This window comes from Patiria miniata, unplaced genomic scaffold, assembly GCF_015706575.1.
Source record: "Patiria miniata isolate m_02_andy unplaced genomic scaffold, ASM1570657v1 HiC_scaffold_19, whole genome shotgun sequence".
Taxonomy (NCBI): Eukaryota; Metazoa; Echinodermata; class Asteroidea; order Valvatida; family Asterinidae; genus Patiria; species Patiria miniata.
Genome location: NW_024037057.1, coordinates 17186828 through 17204642, shown reverse-complemented (window position 1 = coordinate 17204642; position 17815 = coordinate 17186828). Strand labels below are relative to the sequence as shown.

General features: G+C 39.4%; 1 protein-coding gene and 1 long non-coding RNA gene across 2 annotated transcripts in view; one reads left to right on the top strand and one right to left on the bottom strand.

The window, feature by feature from the left end:
- Positions 1–17815, top strand: part of LOC119725946 (MAM and LDL-receptor class A domain-containing protein 2-like) — a 65940-nt gene that overhangs the window by 2924 nt on the left and 45201 nt on the right. The window contains exon 3 of the mRNA XM_038197567.1: positions 17120–17266. Within this exon, the coding sequence (XP_038053495.1) occupies positions 17120–17266 (147 nt within the window). The remainder of the gene's footprint in view (positions 1–17119; positions 17267–17815) is intronic.
- LOC119725947 lies at positions 13633–14811 on the bottom strand. Its single transcript, XR_005270762.1, has 2 exons — positions 14468–14811; positions 13633–14184 (listed from the first exon to the last, which is right to left on the bottom strand). It is a non-coding gene; the product is annotated as an uncharacterized LOC119725947 (long non-coding RNA).

Below are 17815 nucleotides of genomic sequence, written 5' to 3'. Positions count from 1 at the left end.
TATATTGGAAGTAAGTTAGACCCCTGTGGTCCAACTCCTAAATGCTTGGTCAATCCCCATAACATTTTTGTGTTTTTATTGCTGGACAAACTTGTGGTATGTTGAAAAACGAAAAGCTATAGGTCTTCTTTATAGGCCTATATCCATTTGAATGCTTAATAATATAATATGACTGATGTGTCAAGACAGAGTTAAAATCGGCATATCAGTTTATATTATAGACTTTAATCAATATGATCGCCATTATTCACAACGCGTGTTTTTCAATTCTTTTAATTGGGAAATACAGTTCTGAAACCAATTACGTTACTTTTATTACGCATAAATAAAGGTAACAATTGGCAGACAGTATTTTAGTAACAGACCAAATCATTAATATCGCTCATGCTCTGTTCCAGTTACGGAATTTTGAACACAAAATGTCCACGTCATCACATGTAAGGTACGTGATACTTTTTTATTGTAAAATGAAACCATGTCGTATTATGAAAACGTGCTGCAACCAGACGAGCTGCCTTGAAACCTGCCGGCCGCCAACGAAGCTCATCCCTCCACAATAATAAGATGCAGTCTCCTATGCCCACCCGAAACATTTCCACATTATGAGCTGCCCAACAGTTCTTGGATGCCTTAACAACAGACCATCCCAGATTAGAGAGCAGTGGCTTCTGTCAGAATAGAAGCTATAAGACAACCTGATCATGAAGGTTAACTAAATAACTTCTTGCAGGTCTCCACCAAACCAACAGGATTACCTCCCGAGAAAGGAGTAGTGCCGCCTCAATGGACTCACAACTGGCCTAGGCCGCTTTTAAGGCCTAGCTGCATGCATGCCTAGATCTTTCCCGATACCGCGGCATGCGGGTGCGAGGCACCTCAGACGGCACACAGTCCACCTTGTTGACCTATGTCCCATCCACCGACTTGCAGGCGGCTCGGACTCTCTAAAGGAGCTCTACGATGACGAGGAGGGGAGAACTAGCTGGTTCTATTCAGCTATATGTTTGCGAAGGCGAATGTGTGCCGGTTGTCAAGCAAAGCTAATCGGATTTCGTACTAAGCTTAGACGCTGTAACAGAGCAGTGAAATTTGTGAGCCCAAAAAACATGGCCTTTTTAACGTTGTATTTCTCAGAAAATATGTTCAGTATGATTGAATTGTTAAATAATAACGGAAGAAGAAATTCTTAACTTAGTGTCAGTGAAAAAAAAAAAAATCGCCGAAAGATCAATAGTGGTTACTGGTAAAGCTGACTTTCAAGTCTGGAAGAAATCGTTCGAAAACTTCCCCAAATCTATATATTTATATCAAATTTTGAGAATTTCTTCAAGTTGTTATTTCACAAGTAGTTGAACACTTATATTATCTAAGTATATTCCGAATTTCAGCTTAATCTGTTGTTGCAAACGCTACTTCACCTTGAACTATCTCCATTGAAAATTTCGACAAGAATTTTTTACCGACCCAACCCACGTGCACTGTTCAGCAAAGCAACATAGGCGCTTCGGTTGACCGATTTAGGCCCGGCAACACAATGACGACGGGCATATATTAGCATATTCATTAGAGTCACTCGGCATGACTTGGCGTGTGTCTCGGTACAATGGAAGCCAGCAAAAAGGGTGATATTTATCAATTAATAACTCGTGAAGGAGGCTTTTCTGCAAATGTTTACTGCACACAATAATGTATAGGAACCTTATTAATATTCGTGAGGCTTGAAAAGATTGACAGATATTGCAAACGCCAGTGTTACAACTTTCAGAAATGCACGTAGCCAGGCCTATATTTTCAATTTCAACGAAAAGTAATGAACATATCACAGCCATTTTTAGCACATACTTGGATCATTATAAGGGAATAAACCCTGAAAGTTGCATGAAGATACGGTCTTCTAAACGGGAGAAATTAATTTTCAAAGATTTCGCCCGCCACGGTGAACATTGTATGTGTGCATGTAGTTTCATTCAAAATAAAGTGTTACGTAACCCTAAATCGTCCTTCGCAACCACACGGCTATATTTGCCAACTTCCCAACCTGAGCCGCCCAAATCAGATCAGAAGAAAGAAGAAGAATTAACAATAGCGTTGTCCCCCATAATGTTTACAAATTGTTTACAGATTTTAGCCCAATGTACCTTACTTTGCACTGTATTTCCTTGTAACATAGTTGCTTGTGCACCACCTTTTTTTGGCAAGAAATCACTGCCGCTGTTTTTAAAAGGAACAAAAAAAAACCCAATGTCGATTTTCAGTGCACCTCGTACATGCACATCGGCTCGTCTTCACTCTAACGCGTTTAACACCAATGGGAGACTTTTGAGACACTTGGTGGCAGCAAACACAACGGTCCTTTTCAATTTGTTCACCTTATGTTGATGTGCGCATGTTCAGTTGAAAAGGACCGCTGTGTTTGCTGCCAACAAGCGTCTCAAAAGTCTCTCCCTTGTTTCAAGCGCGGGTAGAGCATAAATAATGGCACAGAGTAAGCAGCCATGTTTCTGAGAATGATAGCATTTGCACAGCGCCCTCTGTTGAAAAGGGTGCATGACTAATAAAGGTGTATTAATCATATTGTTACATCCTCCCCTTTTTGAGTTTGTGGGGAAATGCACGAATACAAATTGTTTTCACAAATGACATGTAGAACATCAAGTCCCTTATATACATTGTCTGAATCAAACATTTGAAATTAAGGGTAATGTAATTAGGCAACAACGTTCCAGCTGATCAAAATTTTGAGTAAATGCAACATGAGTAACACTTGAAAATGCAAAACGAATCTTCATAATTTTTTTTCTTTGCCAAAAAATCTGAGTAGAAAATAGCTTTCTCTAAGGATGGTTATTTTTGGTTCCAAGAGAACAGATTAAAATCGCTGACTATGATGTTTGGTATGCAATATCTGCCAAATGATGTTTGAGCTTGCTAATGACTGATCTGGCAGTTGTGCTGTGCAGACGATCCACTTCCCAGAAGTTCGATTTGTAACACACGGTGATGAGGTAATCTTTCCCATCATGGTGGAAAAGATCAATGCCAAGTTTTTTTCCAGGGTCGTTCGCATATGTCATGGGGCATCAATGAAAGTGGAGCTTGGGACACCTCGTATTCTCTGCATGTCTCACAGCACTTGATCCACTATCGGATTCATCTGTCATGCCAGGCAAGAAGACGTATTCTCTTGCTCGTCTCAAAGTGCCTTCCACACCGATATGGCACACAGTGGTTGTTCCACATTTGACGCCACATCTTCCACTCTACGGCTTCATCCTTAGCACTTGCATTAAAATGAGCTCGTGGATTGATGTGTGACTATACTGCTCCGTAACATTTGAGCTTGAAGCAGCAAATGGGTGGCTCCAGAAGAAGTTGGCATTTTGACAGTAGTTTTCTGTGTCAGTTAATCAGTTATTGGTGTAAGTAAAAGTACATGTATGAGCAAAAACACTGTGCATAATCACACTTTGGAACGGTGGACAGTCATTTATCCAAGTTGATATGAGAGAGATGGCAATTCTTCCAGCAGTAGTCACATGGGAATGTCACAGTTCAACATGTTCATGTGTACAGTAGAGTACATGCAGTACAATGCCACAGTATGCAGTGAAAATAAGACACACGCAGTTCGGCATTAAACAGTCATCAGAAATCTTGTCATTTGTGCCAATATTGTTGTCAACAGCAAACAGACATTAGTTTCAAAAACTTCTATAAATGTTCATGATGCCCTTCCCGCGCTTCCACCATGTTTCAAGCGCGGGTAGAGCATAAATAATGACACGAGTTTGACACAGAATATAACTTTCTGGAAGCAGCCATGTTTCTGAGAATGATAACATTTGCACATCTATGATTCTGTTGGCTAAAGGGTGCATGACTAATAAAGGTGCATTATTGTTACACCCTTCCCGTAAGGTCGTGATCAAAAGTGTTAACTATACCTCCGCACCCCTTTTTATCCATTTCCCTTTGGGGAACAAAATTCACAACCTCACCCCTGTCGTCGAATTGACGTCATTCAAGCCATAACAAACACTCTGGAGTATTTTTGAAGCAAAATCAATTCAACTGTTATTATTCTTCGTATTGGACTGAAGGAAAAAGAACGATACCGAGAGATGTTTTGTGTAAATCTTCAATCACATGGCAAGTCCGACCACACTGCATGTGATATGCCGGTTGACTTTTGTTTATAGTAGCCCATAGCTATGCCGTTGAAATTCTATGTTCACATATATCAGCGTTGTTGTGATCATCGTTATTGCTAACCTGAGGGTTGTTGCCGCAGAGTTTATAATTTCATTAGGTATTTGCTCAATGAAAGAACGGACAGCAATTCGTCGACGTGAGGGGAGCAAAGACAAAGACAGCTGAAGTTAATTGATACTGAAAACAAATCAAATTCATTCTGCCGCCGTCACAATTGCCGAGCGATTGCTAACATAATATAACGCCTCGTAAGAGACGTTTGGACGTGTAGGCAATTTCCTTTAGTTTGTTTCACCCTTCTTACACAATAATTATCCTTTTCAAGTTCAAGTGCGGTATAGGTATATAAAAGAGCGAACGATGGACCGGTGGCAGTGATCGGGCTATACCGAGAGATGTTTTGTGTATTCAGTCTTCATTCACATGACTAGTACCACACTGCATGTGATGCAGTTTGACTTTTTTTTTTATATCTCAGAGCTATACAATTCATTTTCTACATTCAAGATCAGCTTTATTGTAATAATCGTAATTTATAACCTGAGTGTTGTTGGCGCATGTAGAGCCAAAGTTTGATTTCATTAGGTAGTTGCTCACTAGTGAAAGGACGGACAGCAATTCGTCGACGTGATGGTGGCAAAGACAAAGACAGCCGAAGTTAATCAAGTTGAGACTAAAAACAAATCAAACTCATTCTGCCGCGGTCAAAATTGACGAGCGTTTGCTAACATAATAACGCCACGCATGAAAAGCGTGGACGTGTGGACAATTTCTGTTAGTTTGTTTCAGCCTTTTTACAAAATAAGTGATCCTTTTGAAATTGACACGAACTCACAGAGCACACAAACGATTGTCTTCTTAGCGACGCACGGTTGGCGCTTGTCTTGCAGTATAGGTACCGGTGTATATATAGAAGAGCGGACGATGAATCAAAGGCACTGATCAACTCGAGTTTCAAGTGCATCATGGATTCCAATAACGCGTCTGAGACCACACCAGGTCCGAATTTTGGTGGTGAAATCTTTCCAAGAGCATTGATTAAAGATGTCATTAACGGCATCATCGCCTCTCTGGCTGTGCTCGGTAATGGCATGGTCATCACCGTTATGCTGCTCAGACGGCGAGTGTTTAGCTCCTTCACGAATCGTCTCCTCCTGCACCAGTCCGTCCTGGATGCACTGGCCGGGCTGATGTTCTTTCTCTTCGCTGTTGTCCGGGAGTTGCCCGTTGCTGTCTCTCTGGAAGGTAACGCATACGACCAGCTGGCTTGCCGTGTTGTGTATTCGGCCGTCTTGCTCTGGTCTCTCAACGTGACCTCTACCTACAACCTCGTCATCATCTCCTTGGAGCGATTTATGGCGACTTGCTACCCCGTGAAGCATCGTAACACCTGGTCCAAGGCTAAGTTGAAGTTGGCCCTGACCACCTCCTGGGTAGTCGGATTCCTGTACGGCTCCCACATGCTCTTCGTCTTTGAACCACGCGAGGGAGAGTGCCAGGCAGTCCAAATGGGGTTAGGCCTTCAGGTCTTGGTCAGTGTGGTGGTGGTGGGGACGGAGTACTTGGTACCCCTAGCGATCCTGATGTACACTTACACTCGGATACTAATCGCCCTGACTAGAAAATTCGGCAATCCAGCTAATGGCGAGCTGAACTCACTCAGCAAAGCGAAGAAGAATGTGTTGGTGACAGTGCTGCTGGCTGGTATCATGTTCGTCGTCTGCTGGACACCGGCCGAAATCAACTACATCAACGTTCTGTTCTTCGGCAACAGTTTTGGTTATGACGTCTACGAGGTTTTGACCGGTGTCCTGGCCTGCAACATGTTCATCAATCCCATCATCTACTGCTTCAAGTACGAGCGTTTCCGAGTCCAACTCGGCGGGCTTCTGATGAAGCGATGTCGAGGGAATCGCGTGCATGGTGAGCAAATCACTTCGGTCTCCGCTGTGACCCATGACTGAGTACGACAGTTCGCAGACAGTCGAAGAACAAGCAATCCAACACTAATTTGCACACAAAACAAACAAGCAAACATTCATTCACCGAAAATTTAAATTATCATATTATGCATAGTGTTTCACCTACCATAAATACCAACCACGCCAGTAGGGCATACATTTTAGAGACTATAATCATGTGTGCACATGACGTCAGTTTACAGTTTCAAGTTAAATACTTCAGCACATGAGATAATCGTCCCCTTATGTATTGCACTTTCCGCGCTGAGAAGATTAAACAAAAAAAAAGGATCTCTGGATTTTTATGTTTGGGTATCAAATTAAAGCGGAGAGCTTTTTCTTTCCAATACTGAAAAAAAAAATCATGAAATTAGCACTTTGGGTTGCTGAAAAAATGTCAATTATGTAAAAGTAGTCATTTTTCATCTTGTACACAAGTACTTTACTTAGTGAAACATTTTACTGTAAGCCTGCTGTGGAATTACCCTTTAGTTGTGATATTTATTTAATATTTTGTCATATTTATGATGCTGAAAAGGTTTAAAGTAGGACTAAACGGATGAGGTTCCTGTTAAGGTGGAAAATAAAAGGTATTTCCATCAAATTCATTTTTGAGATTTGAAGGTTTGCATGTTGGAAAGATACTAAGACAAGATACGTTTGCGGTAGCACCATGTGAAGAAATCTCTTTTGTGAGTATGTGTGGTTCTGAAAAGAACCGGAGGGACTCAACGTTTCGAACAGTATGGTGTGCCCGTCGTCAGCTGAGAATGAGGGATTCCAACGATGATGCAATGTTATAAGGATGGGTGCGGTGAGGCGTGAGAAGGATGCAAACTGGTGAAGCTCGAAACCGTTGAAGCTGAGAAGGATGCAAGTTGACTGAGGGATGCTGGATGATCACTGGAGCGTGTCAGTACACAGTGAGGGGGAACAGGTGAAGGAGCTCAGGGTATAGGTGACCCATAGGCGAGAACTGAACCTAAGTTCACAAGTTTGCACCTTCTCACGCCTCACCGCACCCACCTTTATAACATCGCATCATCGTTGGAATCCATTCTCCTGACGACGGCCAGAGCTGTTCGACACGTGGAGTCCCTCCCGTTCTTTTTAGAGCCACACATACTCGCAAAAGAGTTTTATTCACATGGTGCTACCGCAAACTTATCTTGTCTAAATTCATTTGTACTCTTGTCATATTATGTGCTGTGTTGTTTGTAAGGATTGGGACATGCACAAAAAGGTACAGTAAAAATCCCAGGATCTTATAATGAGATACCTTAATTAATAAGAAGCCAAGGTTTGGGGTATATGTAGATTAGGCAAAAAAAAAGTCTCCGGTTTCTGGTATGCGCGCGCGTCGCCGCAGCCATGCGCGTCGGCAAAATGAAAATGTTTTTTTTTTTTCAATGAAAGATGATGTCTCAAAACCGCCAAACTCACTGGTTGGACTGGAATTCTGCTGCTGCGCAATTTCAACGTGTTTTTAGATGGGGTTATGATCGAGAATAAGCTTTATGTGGCCTCTCTGGACTCCCATATATTTGCACTAAGTTTAGTTGGGCACCATTTGCTGTCATCAGCCGACATTTGAAGCAAAAAAGTCGGGTAAAAAAAAAAAAAAAGCCGCGTCGCCGCACCACTTTTTGGACAAGCTCCATACCAGAAACCGGAGACTTTTTTGGGGGGGCCTTAGTCAACTACAGATTTTGATTATTTCTTGTTCAAATTTTCCGATTCTCTGTTTGCGATTAGTATTTCAATCCTTGGTACTGCATAGAAATAGCTGTTAGATAGTGCAATTATAGTCCAAACATTTTCGACACTCAGATCAATACTGTGTATGAGAGTGCCAACACTTGAGAAAGTAAAAACATGCAAAACAAGAAAATAAACTGCATGGCACCTGACACACAACCAGTCTCTATTTCTATATAAATTCTCTCCATAATCATGCCACCAGACTACTAGCTGAAGGATCAATCTTCAAAAGGTTGGACATGTACCAGTCTATAGTTTTCAAAATGAAGTCACTTGGTTTCACTCTCAGGTGAAAACTGTTGAAGAAAAGTCTCCTTTAAACATTCAATTTAGAGGTCAAACTTGGCTGCTGAAATACTGAGGACCTTGTTTTCAGTTCCCTTTGCCTCATGAAAATTTTGGAGAATTTTTGTCAGCTAAAGAGTGAATAAAGATGGCCTAATTTTGTTTTGCATGCATGTTTTTTTCTGCACCCAAGGTCTCAGTATGGTTATGGTGCAATTAGTTAAATTATGAAGATATTTGCACTGAACAGGCCCTTGCCAAGCGATATGTAAATAGTTGCAACCTTGGTATCAACATATACAGGGTGAGTAAAAAAAAAGGCGGAACCCAAACCGCCCAAAATATATTTCATATTTAAAAAAAAAAAATATGTAGCACCAACAAAATAATAAATAAATAAATGGAAAGCCAATTTCATAAACCACTTTCAGATGAAACAAATAATGAAATTGCTCAATCCGTTCAAAGAATATCACCATTTGAACGCAATGGCCCTAAAACCTGTTTCGTCAAAAAAAAACCAATATATTGTGCGTTCTGACTGTTGGGACCAAGTTGTACAAGGCTGCAACAACGGTGTTGAATTTGCAGTTTCTCTAACGTCTTACTAACATTACGGTCACGGCTGAAACATTTATCTGAAATTTTTGTCTTATGCTGTGAAAATGTTTGCAAAGTTTTTGTCTGATATTTCTAATAAAATCCGTTCTCAAAACGTGTTGGTCATTATTCACACCAAGAGAATGTTTACAAAATACGAGGAAATATACAAGATTCATGCGATGCTTTGAAAATGTTTCTATATTTCTTTTTACGTTCTAATAACGTCATTACACTACAGACATGGACATAATTTGTACGGTAAAATACCAATTTATCTTTAAAATGTGTAATGTCTAAAAGGGAAAATAAGTTACGAGTATCGTTGTAATATTTCGATCTGCAGTTTTTCCAACATTAATTTTACTAATGTATAGCGACTGAAACATTTATCTGACATATTTCTCTTATGTTTTGAAAACGTTTGTAAAGTCTTTGTCTATATCTAGGATGGTTTTCTGAACATGTTGATGTACAGAAAATCACATTAGAATAATGTTGTTTATTAAAATAATAATACATATGTTGACTGTGTCATTATAGATATTATATGTAATCAAATTGTTTAAACATTCTTTGGTAATATCCTTAAAATAATGTTCTGCTTATGTCATTGGTAAATGTTTTGGTCAAATATTAAATTAATGTCGTATAATGTTTTGTGTACAGATTGACATAATATTTTAAAATAATTTAACTGAGGCAGTTATAGTGAAAGTAATATCTCATAACATCTGTAAAATGTGAAAAGTTTAAATACATTGCATCAAAAAGATATCAAAATTTTATTTTTTAGTACGACAATTTTCCGTGAATAAAATTCTAAAAACATTTCACAAAAAATTATTGTAACATTGTGATAATACACTGAGTTAAAAAGACTTGGGAAATATTTCATATTTAAAAAAAAAGTATACGTTGCACCAAAAATACTTATGACTGCATGGTAACCCAATTTAATATTTAATAAATTACTTTTAAATGAAAAAAACAACAACAATTACTTCAATTGCTTAATCCGTTCCAATTACATCACCATTTAAACGAATGACCCTAAAATCTATTTCGTCCAAAAATGCGATTTTAAGAATTGTCGTTATATACCTTCAAACATCACCAGCGAACCTCATTTTAAATTTTACAAATATTCAACAAAGCCCTTTTGAAGGCCCGTTTTTTTTTAAAAGATCGATTTTTATATCCTATGGTTAACAGTTGTTTATAACTTAAACAACTTGAAACAAGTAATTTCAATGTCAATTATTTATTTGTTGTTCACAATAGTCAAAACGTACACAATTGGTTTTTTTTGTGGACGAAACTGAAAATTTAGGTTATTTCGTTTAAATAGTGATACCATTTTAACGTGTAGATCAATTGAAACAATTTTCTCACCTTAAAAGTAGTTTAATAAATGGGCTTAATTCCAAGTCATAATTAATTTCGGTGCCCGGCTACATATGAAGTTGTTTATATTTCTTTGGTTTTTTTTGGTTCCGCTTTTTTTTTAATTTAAGTTTGACTCGTCCTGTAATTCAAACATGTTTAGCATGTTAACAGAATGTTATTATAAGAAAACGAGGTATTTGTAAGATATTAATTGAATGTTAATTTTAAAATTACACTTAATCAGCACAAAGTTTTTGTTGCATTATTTGCTAGCGATAGTTTTATTGCTTTAAATTATAATACCTGCGACCTAAAAATTAAAGCTATAGTCCATCATTTGTAATTAGTGCATTTTGTTCGTTTGAAGCAACAAAAGTGTTCAAAATCTAATGAAGGATACTGAACAACTTACTTGATGAAGTTTCAGCTCAGCTTCAGCTTCATATTCCGAGAAAAACAGCATTCTAGGATCTCAATGTAAAATCAGAAGTTGCTAAATCATGTTTCGAATTGTTTTGAATTGCAGCTTTACGCGATGTTGCGCACTGATCCAACGAATTATAGCAACCGCGCGCGCCTGTGCGTCGTTCCAATGCTTGTGCGCGCTGCGCCGAATAACAAAACCAGGCGCGGATCCAGGATTTTTGTAGACGGGGGGCACACTGTTGGAGCAAAATTATTTGCTCCGAGAACTAATGCGAGCGCGGAGCGCGAAGCCCTTACGGCGTGGGGTCCGGGGCCCGCTTAAGGGGCCCGAAAAAAAAATTGGATTCTAGATGCTCTGTGGTGCAATCTGAGGCGATTCCTGGCTCCTTTCCCCTGAATTAGTTGAGCAAAAGTGTTTAAGATTTTAAGGATTTTTTTAAAACATACTCTTACTTTTACAATTTTTAAGTTACTGTGTGCTTGAAAGTCGAAAACCATTTTACGTCTTTATATTTTCTTGCTTTTTATTTTGGAAAAGGAATTGTATTGACTTCGTTTTGTAAACTGTTGCAACGGTGCGTTGTGGCATTTGCTCCGAGGACTAATGCGAGTGCGGATCACGCCTGTCTTACGGCGTGGGGTCCGGGGCCCGCTTAAGGGCCCCGGAAAATTTAGAATTCTAGATGCTCTGTGGTGTATTCTGAGGGGATTCCCTTTTCCCCGGAGTTATTTGAGCAAAACGTTTTAAGATTATAAGGATGTTTTTCATTGGTTTATAATATACTCTTGCGTTTACAAGCCTTTTCAGTTTCTTCTGTTCTTCACTTGTATAACCAAACATTTTTGTCTGCATAGTTATTTCCGTGCTTATTTTTGAAAAGGAATTGTATCTTGCAAGGATGAGTATAGGGCATCTTTCCGAAGACCAATGCGGAGCGCGAACATCTTTCGGCGTGGGGTCCGGGGCCCGCTTAAGGGCCCAGGAAATTTTGGATTCTAGATGCTCTGTGGTGCAATCTGAGGCAATTCCTGGCCCCTCTTCCCCGGAGTTATTTGAGTAAATTGTTTTAAGATTATAAGATTTTTTCATTGATTCCTTCTCAGTTTCTTATCACTTGATACCATGTATTTTCGTCTGCATGTGTCTTCGTGCATTATATTTTTGAAAAAGGAATTGTAAAAACTTAGTTTGTAAACTGGTGTAAGGATGCTTTCTAATGTTTTGTTTCAAGTTGAAATTTTCAGTTTATCAACAAGAAGAAACCGCTTGAACATGTTAATTGAATTCAAGTTTAAAATTAGTGTAATTTAATCAAACTAAAACAGAGGAGCAATTAGCCTGCATTGTAACTTCACAGCTCAGTTTTATCTCATGACTACAGAAATTAATCATACGGTCATCCAAATTTCTCCCTCTTTTTTTGCATAATGTAAAATGCCCAAACATTTCAAAGAAATGTTCTTTTAATTCAGTCAAGTTTCAATTTCAAGAATAGGGCCTATTACACGTGCATGTATTTGTAAATAAACCATCGGCAGATCGGCGGCGCAGCAAGACAAATTGTGTGAGACACTGCGTCTGGTCTTTACATTATAATAGACATCGGGTCTTTCGGCGCCATGATTGCAATTTCCACATGGTACAATTTTGAAGGTGGATTCGTCATTTAGTTATGTAAAAAAAAATTACAGTAAATAATTGTTGATGATAACGTACGTTGAGAAATAAACATCGGGAATAGGCGTATACCTCCCGGTCCGGCACGGATGCCGGCCCGCGTCGCCACCGGCGAACTACAGTCGTTTGACCGGTTCCGCAATCGCAAATCGTCTGAAGCGTCTTGTGGCGAAAAAACGCGCTTTCACAGGAAGCTACCTATCTATAAATATGCGCAAATTACTCACCTACTTCATGATATGAATAGTTTTCTGTGATCGTTTGAAAGAGAAATTTGCCAGGACGTTTTGTAGAGGTCGGTGCTTTGACCGGTTCCGCAAATGTTTTCCGGTTTCGCAAACGGCGCCCTCTGCGATACTGGACTGAAAATATTCCTTGTTCACTGGCCAAATCTAGATCGTTTTTGCCCCCAAACCAGCCAAGAAAAGATGTGGATTATATTTCCCTGTGCATGAGCCAAGGTCTGCACATTATAATGCGTCCAAATTTACAAAGTGTAACTCCATGAAAATGTTATGGTTCGTTGGATTTTTTTTACGTTATAATTATTTGACTTGCTTCAATCCAATTAAATGACTTTCTTGCTTTTTGTGCATTCTGTCTATCATCTTGCAATCACTAATATTTTGCTTTTTTGTTGTCTTATTTTTATTTAGACACACTCTGACGTTGAATAGAACCAGACACAAACCTTGTACCGAATTGCTCCAGTTGGTTGTTTTTTTCTCACATAAGCACAGACCAGATAATTTATGAATTTGAATTAATATTTTCTCCAGGATCATTTTTAATTCCTATGACACTTAAGGAAGTTACTGCATGGCTGGATGAATTGGAACTGAATCATTGTCTGCAGGGGAGCACTGTTTATTAATATTATTTTTTTATTTAATTATTATTATTTATTTACTTTTCTTTATTCCCTCCTCCTTTTTTTCATGTTACTTTTTTTGTGGGGGGGGGGGGGGGGGGGGGGGCAGTGTTTCAATTTGTTCAGGGTAACAACACAATATGCTTAATTTTGTGTGCACCAACATCCAGTAGGGGGAACCTGGGGGCCGGGAGGGGAGGGGGAACAGGCCTCAGCAGGCCAGATACATACAGGCCACATACATGCACATATTGTTTCACATTCAAATTAAATTTCACAAACAAATTAAAACAAATTGTTAAAAATGTCATAAATCCTATGGCTGTTTCATAGCAATGGCAATTTCTAATTATAATGTTCAGTTACTCCTCATACGTTGTTGCACATATTAACTATGTACATGTATCATGCTTGGGCAACTGTATTAGCAAACCTCATCTACTGTTCGATGATGCTCTTAAAAGAAAATGTCAACACATTCATCACGTATATCCCGATAACCCTTTCAATATATTGACATGTGATACCTGCATGTGTAAATGTAATACAAACTAAAGCACTCAAGAAGCTACCCCTTTTAAATCCAAAAATATACGTGTCATATAAATAAATGGTGATGAATCACAGAAATAGACATGTCCTGTGAGTTTTTCATGCAAAGTAGCATAGTTTTTCAAACACCTCACTTCTCTTTCACATGTACTGGTAAATAAAAATGTATGTAACGCCTTTAAATTTATTGCCTTTATGACACCTGCATGTCTGTTTAATTGTTATACACAAATAATTTAAGCACTCCAGAAGCTAGCACTATACAAAAAAACTTGTCACATAAATAAAATTCAAAGAAATGGTGATGAAGACACACAGCTACATGTACTTTCACTATAATATTCAACTTCTTCTTGACCTTCACAGGTAAAACTGAAAAAGATGTGCCGATGGCCTCTTATGGCCTATCAGGAGGCTGGCGTAATCTTCTTCTTTGTCTTTGGCATTGTCTGTATGAAAAAGAAATTTTATATAAAACGTTTAGTTTATGACCGATTGAGACAAAAATGAGAAATGGTTTATAGTATTTGACAAATTTTGTGCTCCAAGAAAACAATCAAAATTTGTGTCTCTGTACTGACGAGAGACTGGTCTTCATTATGAAAGGGTAAAGAGTAAGGTTAGAACCCACCGAAAAAGGATAATTTTAAATTTACTAAATTACTGGAAATGTCCTTTGGGTTAGAAACATATTATTATGCACTATTCTTAATTGGTCCCCACAAACCTCACCTCCTAGCCTGGGCTGACTCATGCACCCTGGATGTGGAGAGTTGTAACTCTAAAATGAATTCAAACCCCTGAGGCACAACTGCTTCAACATCAAGTATGGGGTGAATTTTTTTAGAGCAAAGGAAAAGCGTTTAGTGGGAAGTATTGAGAAAGATTTTTGTATTTTAAATTTTGAAGTCCAAATTTTTTTTATCCAAAACCTACAGTGCTGTCCGGAAGCTGGACAGAAACAAAATCATTTTGTTTCAATTTAGTTTTCAATTTTTTGCACTGAACACCCAGAAATGATCATCAAATTCGACATTTTTAAAACAAGGATTAAAAATAAATAGAAATTCTCAATTCTTTGTAAGTTGTAAAAAAAGAAGGATTCATGCCAAAATAAATAAAGTGCACCGCGCTAGGGGGCCGTCATCAACAATACTTGTCAATAGCAGCACTGGTTAATACAGTCACACCATGGCCAGTGTATTGTATAGGCAGAATGCGTTTGCGGAACCGGCCAAACGACCAGCAGTTACTCTGGTGGGTATAGAAAAAAAAATTCAAAGACTTCAAATCTTATATTTGTATGGTGGAATAATGAATAATTTCCGAACAAGTTGCATCAATCGCCATGATTTAGTTCCCCTGAACAATCGTGTAGCAGGCCGACAAACATGAAATCACGCTTCCGTGCGCGTTCCATTTCGGCAGTTCGTTAACGGCAAGTGACGGTCGTAGGGGATTTATTTTTAAATGTAAGTGAGTATCCTAAAACTAAAACCATTTTTGAAAAGTAGATTGAATAACCTTTCCATCAGTACCAAAGTTTAAGTCCTTGGCGTTTTCGTCTTCCTGAAAACGAGAGCTAGTTTTCCGAAATTGCGGAACTGGTCAAATTGCGGAACCGGTCAATTGACTGTACGATCAAATTAATCTCGCTTGCAATTCAAAAAGCAACACACTTGCGTTCTGTCTAGCTTGCAAGAGCATGTCTCGAGTGCTAAAACTTGCCTTTGGGCAATAACTGCTGATTGTTTTCGTCCTCAGACAAACAGATCTCTTTTATGTACCAAACTTATCAGATTTGTATTTTCTGCAACGCGTAGTAACGTCAAAACCCAACTTTTGGATCTCAACTTTCTTTGTTAAAAAAACGTTTTATGGACGGATCCATGACCTTCAGGGGTGTTACAATTTTTTTCAGGGTTTTACATCGTTTCTCGAATAAAGTCTTTACGAAAATTATATGATGACGTGACGTTGAAGAAGTCAATTTAAAACAAGGACATGTTTTGGACTCCGTGAAAAAAGTATAATTTGTAATTCAAAAGCATGTGGAACTGCTGGCAAATTGTTCTTACTAAAACACACCCTTGATCAATGGTGTGGTCCAAAGAGCACTGCGGAACGTGTGTTTGTCGCGCACATAAAGCTGCATGTTCGTAGAGAATAAATCGTGTACGTTCGTATGAATCGCATGTAATAACGGTATATGCAGGGTAATACGTACGTACATGTACGTACGTACGGGGTACGTACGATGGGATCGCGGTTTATTTCGAAGCTTTTCGAGTCGAGTACGCAATGTTTGCAGGCTCATGTTTAATATCGGCGCCGGTATTTTTGTAAGGAGGTTCCCTCCTCCTTCCCTCACCTCCCCTCTTTTTCCCCCTTCTATTCCTTTTTTTTTTTTTTTGACTCAAATTTGACGGGGGGCACGTGCCCCCGCGGCCCTCCCCTGGATCCGCGCCTGAAAACGAACAACTAATTTAAATTTTCCTACGGTGCTTCTTAAGAAACACCGTTGGAAATGCCTTCTTTCGTTGATTTCTTCAAAATGAGAGCTTGCCGAAAGGATAATTTCACAGGGAGTTTAGTCGCCTTACTATCTTTCAACCAGTATGTTTTTCAACAATAATTACGCCGGTTACTTTTTTGGATAGCTGCAAATGATGGACTCGGGCTTTAAAGAAAGGAAAAGATAAGTCATGCCAGTATGTAAGTAGTGGTGATTGCGCCCTCTGTAGTCTTTGACCCTTTCCGCACTTTCTCCGTTCTGTCAACCATGGAGCTGGTAAAATTCTGCCTCAATGATCATGGCAACTTCAACATGTTCAACGTGTAATCGCGAGTCAGCTCCTGTCAATAATGTCATGCCTGTAAACAAGTCCGTTTACTCATGGAGATATAGCTCCATGGTTTATTGAACTGTTGCATCCGTGCTGAAGCTTTAAAGGTAAAAACAGTTTTTTTCCCCAGCGGCCACGTCCTCCCTAGTCTGAGTATCACCCGTTCTCGATGAAGTAGCCTAGTCCATGTCAAAGGTCATTCGGGATAAAATCACTGATGTGAATTGTGATGATTTTAGATTCAATGAATGTAATACGTGATCGAATGCCCATTCTGATTGTAGAGTTCGTGTGCGTTCAATACGTTCATGCGCCTTCAATGAGCGTTTAATTAAAATCATGAATGGCCCGTGTTGACACATATTTCATTGTGCGCATGCGCTATGAGGAGGTTAGGCCTACTCTGATAATAAAAATACGTTGGTGAAGGGCAAATTACCTGAATTGAATTCACATAACCCTTGGGACGCACATTTCATCTTCTGAATTCTCAGTGAAAGTTTTAATTGTTTCAAACATTTGCCTTTCTCCATTTCAGCTAAGACGTGCAACTTTGAAGATGGCTTGTGTTACTGGACCCAAGACACAGCGGATGATTTTGATTGGAGCGTGCGTCTCGGAGGGCAGGACCCTGGTGACCGCTACCAGGGACCAAAGGAAGACCACACACTAGGCAGTTTCACTGGTAAGCAGGATACGCAGGATACCGGTGTAGTGTGAAATTTGGACACCATACGGACTCTTTGGTGTGCGAACGTGCAAACGTCTCTAGTCAAATGCTGGTCAAAATGTCATCGCAAAACTTCTGGATCCTGGCTCTCTGCTAGCGTTATGAATGCGCGCAGCTATTGGTTACCAGCGATGCAACCATGTCCCAGGTTGGTTCCAAATAGTCGACTAGCGTAGTCAACCACCGTCGACTAGACAGAGTTTGGGCAAAAGTTAGTCGAACTTCAGTTCGTTGGTTAACCATTGGTCAACTATAGTCCTTGCGCGAACTTGGCCCTAGTACCCAATACTTGCCATCGCGGCCGTATCCAATTGGCACTCTCTTGTGTTCAACGTTGTCCATTTGCGTTCCTGCAATAGTATGGTGCTGTCCTCACCACGCAGCTCACGTTAGTAATGCACTGTCAAGATTCTAGATTTGCGACCTTCGTTAAAAGCAAGCCATTTTGTATCAGCACACCGACTGCACAACCGGAACAGAACCTTTTCGCTTGGGACCATCTTG